The sequence below is a fragment of the Carcharhinus amblyrhynchos genome, chromosome 6 (genome assembly GCF_965287045.1).
Source record: "Carcharhinus amblyrhynchos chromosome 6, sCarAmb.v2.hapA, whole genome shotgun sequence".
In the NCBI taxonomy this organism is placed as follows: Eukaryota; Metazoa; Chordata; class Chondrichthyes; order Carcharhiniformes; family Carcharhinidae; genus Carcharhinus; species Carcharhinus amblyrhynchos.
The window spans coordinates 46,044,579-46,057,369 of record NC_137329.1 but is presented as its reverse complement, the minus strand read 5'-3'; the positions used below and the strand labels follow the sequence as shown (position 1 = coordinate 46,057,369).

At 43.1% G+C, this 12,791-nt stretch overlaps 1 protein-coding gene across 1 annotated transcript in view; it reads left to right on the top strand.

The window, feature by feature from the left end:
- The first annotated feature begins 2,911 nt into the window (after window positions 1–2,911).
- Window positions 2,912–12,791, top strand: part of LOC145343933 (uncharacterized) — a 49,358-nt gene continuing 39,478 nt past the window's right edge. Inside the window, exons 1-4 of the mRNA XM_080190475.1 lie at window positions 2,912–2,927; window positions 9,195–9,391; window positions 10,327–10,425; window positions 12,094–12,185. Coding sequence (XP_080046601.1) covers window positions 2,912–2,927; window positions 9,195–9,391; window positions 10,327–10,425; window positions 12,094–12,185 — 404 coding nt within the window. The remainder of the gene's footprint in view (window positions 2,928–9,194; window positions 9,392–10,326; window positions 10,426–12,093; window positions 12,186–12,791) is intronic.

The following is a 12,791-nucleotide window of genomic DNA, read 5'->3' as shown; positions in this document are numbered from 1 at the left end:
AGTGTCTTGGTTTAAAGACGTTATTAACCAACAATTGAAGGGAGAGATAACATTGAGTCCAAAGCCTCTCAGCAGAGAAGGCTTTGAGCTTTCCAGTATAACTCTGAAGTTACAATCAACTGGATCGATCAATTATACATTTCTTAAGTGTTCCTGTCTTTCATTAGTTATAAGAACATAATAAGAACATAAGAAATAGGAGCAGGAGTAGGCTATCTAGCCCTTCGAGCCTGCCCCGCCATTCAATAAGATCATGGCTGATCTGTCGTGGCTCAGTTCCACATTCCCGCCCTCTCCCCATAACCCTTAATCCCCTCTCTTATCAAAAACCCATCAACCCGCGTCTTAAAAATATTTAGCGAGGTAGCCTCCACCACTTCAACAGGCAGAGAATTCCAGAGATTCACCACCCTTTGAGTGAAGAAGTTCCTCCTCAACTCCGTTCTAAACCGCCCCCCGTTTATCTTGAGGCTGTGCCCCCTAGTCCTACTATCCTTTCTGAGCGGGAAGAGTCTCTCCACCTCTATCCTATCCATTCATCATCTTATACGTCTCAATGAGATCTCCCCTCATTCTTCTAAACTCTAACGAGTACAAGCCTAGTTTATTCAGCCTCTCCTCATAGCTCAACCTCCTCAACTCTGGTATCAGCCTAGTGATCAAATCATCTCTGGGCGGCACGGTAGCACAGTGATCAGCACTGCTGCTTCACAGCTCCAGGGTCCTGGGTTCGATTCCCGGCTTGGGTCACTGTCTGTGTGGAGTTTGCACATTCTCCTTGTGTCTGCGTGGGTTTCCTCCAGGTACTCCGGTTTCCTCCCACAGTCCAAAGATGTGTGAGTGAGTTAGGTTGATTAGCCATGCTAAGAAATTGCCCCTTAGTGTCCAGAGATGCGTAGGTTAGAGGGATTAGTGGGTATAATATGTAGGGATATGGGGGTAGGGCCTGGGTGGGATTGTGTTCGGTGCAGACACGAATCATAGGGTTCTATGATTCTATGAATATAAATCAATCGCAAATGACACCTATCACATACTTTAGCCAATTGCATTCTGATCTCTAACATCATGGGATTTCATTTGGCTATCGAATCCGGATGTTTCCTCCCCCTATTGCAAATGCTTCTTCCTCTGTTGCCTAGTAACCTCTGATGCTAAGCTATAAAGGTCAAAGTTAAGGTTCCCAAACAACTCCTGCTACGTCAACGGCCAAACAAGACAGATGTACGTTCTTGTGTGAGAAAGGACCGTCTTATCTGGATAAAAACAAACAAAGAACAAAGAACAACCCAGCACGGGAAACAGGCCCTTCGACCCAACGAGCCCGCGCCGCCATTGCAACAAAGCATTTTCCTACACCTACCCTGCCCCGCGTGGATAGTGTGGTAAAACTATTCATAAGTAACCTTGAGAACCTTACTGCTACCAACTTATGCTAATAAGAACTTGCATATTCTGAGGTTTAATTATTTCCAAAGAACGTGTTTGGGGAGCTGCCCCTTTTACTTTGTCCTAATTTAGTTTGAGTTTGTTTACTTGGTTTGACCCAAAGAATGTGGTTCTGTCTAGTCATCCCTTGCAGCAGCCTGTTCTTGGCTAAAGTGCACAATTACTTTATAAAATACAAGTAATACATTTAAAATATCAATCAGAAATACTTGTTCAAATCTCATTTTCATGTGCCTTTATGCAGGCAGTTTCCCTGTTAAACTATTAATCTGATCTGAGAATTACTTATTACTAGTATTTTATTAATGACTTAATTTCAAATAATTAGGGATTATTTGAAATTCCTCTAACCTTGGGATTTTCTCCCCAACATAAGGGGATTAAAGGTTATAAAGATGGGAGAATGCAGTTGACAAACTTGTCAGCCATGATTGAATGGTGAAGCAGACTCGATTGGCCTAATTTTGCTCCTATATCTTATGGTTTATGAAAGCAGAGCTCAAGACCAAGGTCAAATGTGGTCGAAGATATATCACAAGTTTAGAATTTCAAAACTAACAACATGAAGAGCATTTTTTTTCATTTGTGGGTCACACATGTCACTGTCTGGCCAGCATTTAATGCCCATCCCTAGTTGCCCAATGACAGTTGAGAGTCAACCACATTGTTGCGGCTGTGAAGTCACATGTAGGCTGGTCGGGGTAACGACAGCAGATTGTTTGCCCTAACAGTCATTAGTGAACCAGATGGGTTTTTCCAACAATTCGTGGACATTTGCAGATTCTTAACGGCAGATTTTTTTATTGAATTCAAATTCCACCATCTGCTGTGGCAGCATTCAAACCCTGGGCCCCAGAACATTACTGCATTACTCTTCTAGTGGTAATACCACCAGTCTATTGCCTAACCATCGTATTGTGTGAAAGCTTGCAAAAAGCTCAGTAGGTTTGATTTTGTCTGAATCAAGTTATCGCCGGTCGAGTATTCTAACTAAGGTGTTCACCCACAAAGAATCCACTATAGCAGTTTCCACACCACTTAGGGATAAATCTTCAGCTCAGTTTAGAATAAATGGTTCCGCCGCCAATACTGCGCCCCCTCCAGACGAGAAAGACCATTGGCCTCCGATCACGATTCACTGGGCAGCCAAGGAGCACACACACAGCGGTAAGTGCACCACCAACAGGCTAGGAAGACCACTGGTCTCCTATCACTTGTCGCTGGGCAATCAGATGCATGACGTGGACATCAGAAGCACACAGACACACACACACACACACAGCGCTAAATGCGCCACCTGCAGGCTGCGAAGGGCCACCTCTCACCGGTCGCTGGGCAACCAGGGAGCACGCGCGCACACAGAGCTTTAAAGTGCGCCACCTACAGGCTGGGAAGACCACGGGCCTCTAATCACTGGTCGCTGGGCAACCAGGGACGGCGGAGCAAGGTAGTGAGACCGAATATGGAGAGTGGTTCAGGTAAGCACGATGTGGATACGTCGGCGTTGGACTGGGGTAAACTCAGTAAAAAGTCTGACAACACCAGGTTTAAGTCCAGCCGATTTATTTGATAGTAAACTCGCTAGCTTTCGAGGTTACCCCCAGGGTAAGTGAGTTTACCATCAAATAAATCGGTTGGACTTAAACCTGGTGTTGTCAGACTTTTTACTCAGGTAAGCACAGCAGTTGTATGTTGCTGCTAAGGGAAGAGGTTAGAAAAGGCTGCCCGTCGGGCAGAATTCACAATTATGATGCAACTGAGGAGAGCCAAGATTATATTCCTGACATATTGAAAGGGAAGTGGTAAAGGAAAGGTGAGGAGGAACAGGAAAGTTGATTTTGGGGGCAAGATGGGTATGTCCCAAAGGTCATGCACTGACTCCTCCAGAATCGAACTGCTTTCTGTCTTAAATAAAGTTTATTTATTAGTGACAAGTAAGGCTTGCATTAACACTGCGATAAAGTTACTGTGAAATTCCCCTAGTTGCCACAGTCTGGTACCTGTTCAGGTCAATGCACCTAACCAGCATGTTTTTCAGATTGTGGGAAGAAATTGGAGCATCCAGAGGAAGCCTATGCAGAGAATATAAATTTATAAATATATAAAAAGGAAGAGGCTGGCTAGGGTGAACGTTGGTCCCTTAGAGGATGAGAAGGGGGACTTAGTGGTAGGAGATGGGGATATGGCTAAGGTCTTGAATAACTTTTTTGTTTCGGTCTTCACGGAGGAGGACGTGAATAATTTGCCGGATGTTAGAGATGGAAAGGTGGTAGGACTGGAAGGTCTCAATGACATTACTGTTACTAGAGAGGTGGTGCTCGACAGACTGGAGGGGCTGATTGTGGACAAGTCCCCAGGACCGGATGGAATGCATCCAAGGGTTCTGAAAGAAATGGCAGAGGTGATAGTGGATGCCTTGGTGGTTATTTTCCAGACGTCACTGGATTCCGGGAAGTGCCGGAAGATTGGAAAACGGCTAATGTTACGCCGTTGTTTAAGAAGGGTGCCAGCAAAAAGCGGGGAATTATAGGCCTGTTAGTTTAACGTCTGTTGTAGGTAAAATGTTAGAATCAGTCATCAAGGAGGAAATAGCGAGGCATCTTGAGGGGAACTGCTTGATAGAGCAGACGCAGCACGGTTTCCTTAAAGGGAAGTCGTGTCTGACAAATTTACTGGAGTTCTATGAGGATGTGTCTAGGGCGGTGGATAGAGGAGAGCCGGTGGATGTGGTCTTTCTGGATTTTCAGAAGGCGTTTGACAAGGTACCTCACAAGAGGTTATTACAGAAGGTCAGGGGGCATGGAGTTGGGGGTAGGGTGTTAGCGTGGATAGAGGACTGGTTGTCAAATAGGAGGCAGAGAGTGGGGGTCAATGGGTGCTATTCGGATTGGCGGATGGTGACTAGTGGAGTGCCCCAGGGGTCGGTGCTGGGGCCTCAGCTATTTACCATTTATATAGATGATCTGGAGGAGGGAACCGAGTGTAGGGTGTCGAAATTTGCTGATGACACCAAAATTGGTGGAAAGGCAAATTGTGCAGAGGGTGGGGAGAGTCTACAGAAGGATCTAGATAGGCTGGGCGAATGGGCCAGGAAATGGCAAATGGAATTTAATGTTGGCAAGTGCGAGGTGGTCCACTTTGGTAGGAATAATGGTAGGAAGGATTATTACTTATGTGGAGAAAAACTGCAGCAGGCGACGGTGCAGAGGGACCTCGGGGTCCTTGTGCATGAGTCGCAAAAACCCAGCTTGCAGGTGCAGCAGGTGGTCAGGAAGGCGAATGGGATGCTGGCCTTCATTGCGAGGGGGATTGAATATAAAAGTAGGGAGGTCTTGCTGCGGCTGTATAGGGCGTTGGTGAGGCCGCAGCTGGAGTACTGTGTGCAGTTTTGGGCGCCGTACTTACGCAAGGATATTTTGGCCTTGGAGGGAGTGCAGAGGAGGTTTACTAGGCTGTTGCCGGAGTTGAGGGGTTGAGCTATGAGGAGAGGCTGAATAGATTAGGCTTGTACTCATTAGAGTTTAGAAGAATGAGGGGAGATCTCATTGAGACGTATAAGATGATGAATGGGATGGATAGGATAGAGGTGGAGAGACTCTTCCCGCTCAGAAAGGATAGTAGGACTAGGGGGCATAGCCTCAAGATAAAGGGGGGGGCGGCTTAGAACAGAGTTGAGGAGGAACTTCTTCACTCAAAGGGTGGTGAATCTCTGGAATTCTCTGCCCGTTGAAGTGGTAAATATTTTTAAGACGCGGGTTGATGGGTTTTTGATGAGAGAGGGGATTAAGGGTTATGGGGAGAGGGCGGGAATGTGGAACTGAGCCACGACAGATCAGCCATGATCTTATTGAATGGCGGGGCAGGCTCGAAGGGCTAGTTGGCCTACTCCTGCTCCTATTTCTTATGTTCTTAATGTGCAAATTCTGCACAAACAGTGACCTAAGCCAGGAATTGAACTTGGGTCCCTGGAGCTGTGAGGAAGCAGAGCTAACCACTGCACCACCATGCTGCCCCACTCAGTCTTGAGTGTTTCAGTAGGATTATTATTTGAAAATGTATTATTTCTTCATTCCTCTCCAGCCACTAATTTCCTCTTATCTGGATGGGGTGGTGGTTTCTTGGGTGTCAGGTGTTCTCTTTTCCCTAAGTGACTATTTGTGTTGGTTACATGCTGTAGTTAATGTAAATAAACAATGCCTTGTTAATTGTATAATTTATCTGGCATAGGTATCTCAGAGTTCAAATAGTTCAAGTTTAATTTATTCTGTGTGTTTTATATGAAAAACCAAATCTGCACATGTTTTCATTCCTTTAGCTTGATGATTTACCTTTCCTGGATTTTGGATTGTCAGTAATTTTCAATTACTGAACACTGCATACAGGATGGGACATACAATCATCAAGCCTTGGCACCCTCTGTGAATGACAAGCTCACTGTTAGTCATAAAAATATCCTGATATATTAAGAGTCCTGCCTGAAATATGGCAGTTTTTGTTGGATTCAAAAGGAAGGTTGTTTTGTCTGAATTTGCAGGAATTCAGTCCACATGTATGGTGCATTTTGAAAGTTGTAGTCTGTTAGTTCCTTTGAGCCACGTCATTCAATGGTGGGAAATAAGTCATAGAAATCATACAGTACAGAAAGAGGCCATTTGGCCCATTGAGTCTGCACTGACCACAATCCCATCCAAACCCTACTCCCATATATCTTACCCACTCATCCTCTAACCTATGCATCTACGGTCAATTTAGCATGGCCAGTCAATCTAATCCACACATCTTTGGACTGTGGGAGGAAACTGGAGCACCCAGAGGAAACCCATGCAGACACGAGGAGAATGTGCAAACTCCATACAGACAGTGACCCAAGCTGGGAATTGAACCTAGGTCCCTGGAGCTGTGAAGCAGCAGTGCTAACCACTGTGCTACCATGCCGCCCTATAAGTCAGATTGATAAATCTGAGGAGCTCCGGGCAGTTGAAATCTGGGTGCAGAAAGAGATGTAGGTCTGAGGAAATGGCCCATGAACAGAAAATACCAAAGTCACAATATCTATAGATAGTGAATTACAAACAAAACCAGATCATAGAATAATAGAAGCCCTATAGTGCAGAAGAAGGGCAATCAGCCCATCAAGTCTGCACCGACAACAATCCCACCCTAGGTCCTATCCCAGCAACCCCATACATTTACCTTGCTAATTCCTGTAACCTACACATCCTGGGACACTAAGGGGCAATTTAACATGGCCAATCAACCTAACCCGCACATATTTGGATGTTGAGTCTTTCTTTTGAATGGACTTCTTCGGTGGTGGCTTAATATCAGTTAAACTTGTTAGCCTTAAATTGACATAGACTAAAAATAATGCAGCAGTAAATAACACATTGGGGTGAATTTTCCTCTACTTGTGTTTGGGTATAAATTATAATAAATTGTGTAAATGAGGTTAGATGTATAACTTGGAAGAAATTTGGGCAGGTAGGATAGAACAATACTTGTGGCAGCTGTGCAATCCTTCATGTCTGCATTTTCTTTGTGTGCTGCACCCTGGTGCAAATAGAAGAAGGTCTGTTTCATTGTGTTTTGCATGCTATAATTACCCTGCCTGGACATAAATCAAATGAATGCTCTAATATTATGAATTTCCTTACAAATGTTGCAAACTTAGAAAACTTAAGTCAATCAAAATTGCTCACTGCTATATATATTTGTGTTCATTCTTATTGGTTTATTGAGCTCTACTCTATTAATGTGTTCAATAGAAGTGATGTCTTAAGTCCCTACTGCAGCAAACGGGCAGAGAAGAAGCAACCTTGTAAGAGAATGCACACCTGTAAATAAAGCTCTGTTGTTTTAAACCTTCCATGCTCCCTAGCATCCTTCTCCAAAATACAACACTCACCACCATTTATGAGCACAATACCCCCCGCCCCCATCCCCAACAACTCAGGACCTGCACCTTGTAATGTTTGTTTTGTTACAACTTTGTGTTTTTAAAACATGCTCACTCAGAAATCAGGATGTCCAGTTGAACATTGGATGCATGGTAACCCAAACCAGAGATGATTGAAGGAAGGTAATTTGGGAAAACTGCTATTGCACGTTACAGATAGTGTGACATGAACCCAAGATCCTGGTTGAGGCCGCCTTCACGTGTGCAGAACTTGGCTATCAGTCTCTGCTCAGCGACTCTGCGCTGTCATGTGTTGTGAAGGCTGCCTTGGAGAACGCTTACCCAAAGATCAAAGGCCGAATGCCCGTGACCACTAAAGTGGTCTCCAGTAGGAAGAGAACACTCTTGCCTGATGATCATTGAGCGGTGTTCATTCATCCGTTGTCGTAGCGTCTGCATGGTCTCCCCAATGTACCATGCCTCGGGACATCCTTTCCTTCAGCATTTCAGGTAGATAATGTACGTTCTGGGGACCACGCTAATTTTAGGATTGGAATTTTAGCTTTTTATTGGATATAACATTTGACGATTTGTTTCATTGTTTACTTTCAATTCTCACTTTGCCCCGGGTCTTTTTTGTTATGCATAAATTCTGGACAAAACAAGTAAAGAATTTGGAAATGACTTACTAATTGAATTCACTCGCCCTTGCCTCAATTTTCCAATCAACTAGTTATTAATATTTGTTTGGTATTGGGTCAGATGGTCTAACATTTGAGTGGGCAATCCAGGGAATTCTTGTGTTTTTTGTTTAATAGCCTTCATTTCCCATCTGCTTCCCTCAGCAAATGTTCCTGTATATGGATTGCTACAGTAAGAAGTCTCACAGTACCAGGTTAAAGTTCAACAGGTTTATTTGGTAGCAAAAGCCACTAGCTTTCGGAGCGTTTGCTGCTTAGGTGAGTGGGATTTCAGTTCACAAACAGGGCATATAAAGACACAAACTCAATTTACAAAATAATATTTGGAATGTGAGTCTTTACAGGTAATCAAGTCTTAAAGGTACAGACAATGTGAGTGGAGAGAGGGTTAAACAGAGGTCACAGATATGTGTATTGTCTCCAGCCAGGACAGTTAATGAGATTTTGTGAGCCCAGGCAGGTCGTGGGGGTTACAGATAGTGTGACATGAATTCAGGATCCCGGTTGAGGCTGTCCTCAAGTGTGCAGAACTTGGCTATCAGTCTCTGTTCAGCGACTCTGCGCTGTCATGTGTCGTGAAGGCTGCCTTGGAGAATGGTTACCCGAAGATCAGAGGCCAAATGCCCATGACTGCTGAAGTGTTCCCCAACAGGAAGAGAACACTTTTGCCTGATTGTTGAGTGGTGTTCATTCATCCGTTGTCGTAGTGTCTGTATGGTCTCCTCAATGTACCATGTCTTGGGACATCCTTTCCTACAGCGTTTCAAGTAGACAACATTGGCTGAGTTGCAAGTGTATATATCATGTACTTGGTGGATAGTGTTCTCACATGAGATGATGGCATCCGTGTCGATGCTCCGACATGTCTTACAGAGGTTTCTGTGGCAGGGTTGTGTGGTGTTGTGGTCACTGTCCTCCTGAAGGCATCTCAACACAGCCTTCATAACACACGAGAGCGCAGAGTCGCTGAGCAGAGACTGACAGCCGGGGGAGTGGAGGGGAGTGATTTGAACCAAGGCACAAACCTTGCTTCAATATTTCCATCACATTTTTACCTCCCACATTTCTACTGCTTCAGTTCCTACAGCCTCAATATTAACTCTGTTTCTCTCTGTTGTGTTTTTCTAGCATTTTGGTTTTTATTTCAGATTTCCAGCATCTGCAGTATTTTGCTTTTATTATTCAGGGTGCTTTGGAATGTTCAACCTGCTGTTCTGACTCTATTCTGGGTGTTTGTGGTGATTGTTTTGCTTCTGATGATGCAGGTAAAGTTGATTCTGAAGACCTACCGTCCAGGAATGGAGACGTGAAGAAAAACAAAGAAACAGAAAAGCCTGCAGAAGAGGTACAACGTAGCCCAGTCTGTGTCTGATTACCTGTCCATTTTCACCAAATTTTCATTAGTGTGGGTCAGAGGTTAAAGGCAGCAGATAGGTAATAGCTGTCTCACTGACATGCTATTAAATTTCCCTGGTAATATCTATACACAAAGCTGAAGTTCTCATGCTCTCTATGTTTTGAATAAAATTCATGTTTTAACACCTCCTTAAGAGTTGGGATTTTTCTGGTACAGTACCAGTTTTCAAAGATCATAGTTTTATTTTAACGTTGCAAATCTTTCAAATAATTTTAAATGGTTTTAGTAGCTTCATATTCTGCAGGAACTGTCTTCACAATTCACTGACTGACTTATTCTCATCTCTTTAGTTGTCCTCTCCCAAGTGTTATTCATCTTTGTGTTTCTTCTACCTCCCCTGGTTGTTATCCTTCTAACATTTCCTCCTCTGTTTGTTCCCAGTCACCTGTTCTGTTTCTCCCTCAGTTATTCGCATCTCTATTCTGTCCATTTTCTTCCTACCCCAGTTACCTGCCATATTTCTTCCCTGGTTTTTCCTCTTCCCCATAATTTGGGTGTGGTGATCGACCTGACTCTAGGAAACCCCCAAATGAGGCAACTAAAGGACTGGAGTGTCTTCATTGGGAGGAAGCAGAAGAGTAAGGGTTACCTGTGGGTTGCATGTAATTATAGAATGTGTATATTCTGTGATGCCTGAGGTAGAGACAAATGGAGGCAGGCTAGAAGCCAATATTCCATCAAAAGGGAAGATCTGTTAGTTACACTGTCCTTAAAAGACTGCTTGACAAAGAAGCTTTCTGCTCAAAATGAATCCTGAAGGTAAGATTGCTTCATGAGAATGGATCCTCAACATGGGACTCTATCTAAATGGGTTTGAATGAGGCAGTGATGGTGTTAAAACCTGCTTTCTGTTTTATTGGCAGGATATAAGGACGGTGGAGGCAAAGGATTATGTGCTGTTTGACACTCTGTGTGACACTGTCCTATCATCACTGGCATTACTGCAGAGCGGCATCACTGAGGTACTCCTAAAATTGTGCAATTCCATTTCTTCACAAAGTTTATATATCTCTGATTTATTTTTTAATTTCCATGCCTTTTAAAAAGCTTTAATTTTTTTTTGTGTACATTTTCTCCCATTCTCCTCGCTCTTACTGGGGTAAGTGGATTGCTGATTGTTAGAAGCTTAGCTCCTTAGCTCCCGTGAACATTATCCAGTGACTCCTTTGCGAAATGTCCATCTGCGTATATTGAGTTAGGCCCAGTGATGCTCTGCCTGTGTTGAATAGCCTACTTGCAGTCGTCATGGGGTCCTATATGAAGTCTGGCCACTATGTCTAAAGAGATGGATGAAACCCTTTACTTTGATTACCAAGAAGACAAAAAGAAAGATCTTCTCCATAATAAAGGAAAATTGAAACCTCGTATTGACTTTATTGTACGTAATGAAATTCAGCAGAACTGTACTGCTGCAAGAGAGATGCACGCCTTTGTAACAAAAATAAAGCTTTTTTTTGGTTTCTGTTAGGTGATTTATTTGTTATTTTACTGTTGACCACAGTACTCTTACAGATTTAAGACCAGGTAATGACTACGTGTTTTCTGAAGATTAGGCAATTTGCATTGCAGTGTGACCAAATTTTACGCATCAAACCAGTACAAAAGATATGTGTTTCTGAAGAATTGGTTATAATAACAAAGGAACAGGAGTAGGCAGACCATTTAGCCCCTCAAGCCTGTTCTGCCACTTGTGCCTGATCTTTCACCAACTTCACATACCCACTTCTGCCCCACAACCCATTTAAACCTTTGGTGAACTAAAATCCATCAATTTTGGGTTTTAAAATTAAGAATTGACTTAACATCAATTATCATTTGCAGAAGAGTGTTTTAAACTTCTATCACTCTTCGTGTGAAGAATTGTTTCCCAATTCCACTAATTCCCTTGGAATATACAAGTTGGTTGCTCAATTTATACCTGGATAGAGACATGATACATTCAAAGTATTTGACAGAGATAAATGATTTGTCTTAGCTGGCTTTCTGATTCCATTACCTTCCTCCTTTGAATCTTATCTGGCTGAAAGTTCTGCAGCTCCAAATTCTGGTGTCTGCCTTTTAAGTTGTGTGCAGACATGTATGGATACAGTTAATTTAGCATACCTCCTGATACCTCTAAGTTTCCTTTGTTTTGGGACCCATACATTTTTGGTGATCACCATCACCAGTTTAATCTCTGCATTAATCACAGGATTACCACCTCCATGAAATAAAACACCCACCCTTGTTGCATCTACTGCAGCTGTGTGTCTAAGTTTCCATCATCAAAAGGAAGTGTTTTCATCCTCAAGTCCATTATTCTTGACAAACCAAAAAAAAGTTTCCTATTTAATGGAAAGCAGCAGCCTTTCGGAGCAATGGCCTTGCTGAACTTCCCACCTCAAACATGCTGCTAGCGAGGACACTTGTGTTGCTTTCCAAGCACAAGGGCAGCCTTGCAAAATTCACTGAAGCTAACAACTGGCACAAACCTACCAATGCCACTGCTATCAAAAAATTGGGGCTGAAATTTCAGTTATACTTTTTGAATCCCAATAAATAGGCTAGATCCCCATCCCATCCCACCCCTGCACCATTATGGAGCGTAAATCAGTATCAGTTATTCATTGCTTTTTCTGGTTGTTCAACAGCTTCTGGACTTCAAAGATCAACTGATGAACCATGCCCTTCCCACCAACCTCTTAGCCCATTTGGTCATTACCACAGGGCGGCTTTTCCGCAGGTAGTGTGGATATTTGCATTATGTTGAGGTCAAGCTCATTGTACCACCTTACGCTCATTCTTTCCCAAGATTCAAAACTGTTCTAACTCCTGTCAGCTGCCTCCTTGTCCTACAACCTAGAGGCTTTTAAACCTCTCAAACTTGGCATTGGATAACTATAACTTCCTAATGAACCTTCCTGTCTCTCCTAATCTGGAGTCTTTCATATTGAGCATTAGTCCTTCACCTAGATTTCTTAATTAAAAAGACAAGATATCGCTAAGTAAAGTGTGTGTTCCCTTCAAGTTTGTTGCTGCTGTTATGGTATGTCATTCTCATCTATCTTGCGCCATCTTCACACATCCACTGTCGTTCATCTGCAACCATCTTTCATCTAACAATGCCTAGGCAAACCCCTCTTTCTACTGACACCTACTTTTCCCTCTAAAAGAGTTCCCTGTAGCTTTTCTGCTCTGATCATATAATAGAAAAATTGATATGTTCTTTTTTGAATGTCATGTTTTAGAGTTCTTTTGATTCTTGCAATTTCTTTCCATTATTTCATGGGATGTGGGCATCATTGGCAAAGCCAATATTTGTCGATTATCCATAATTGCGCTTGAACTG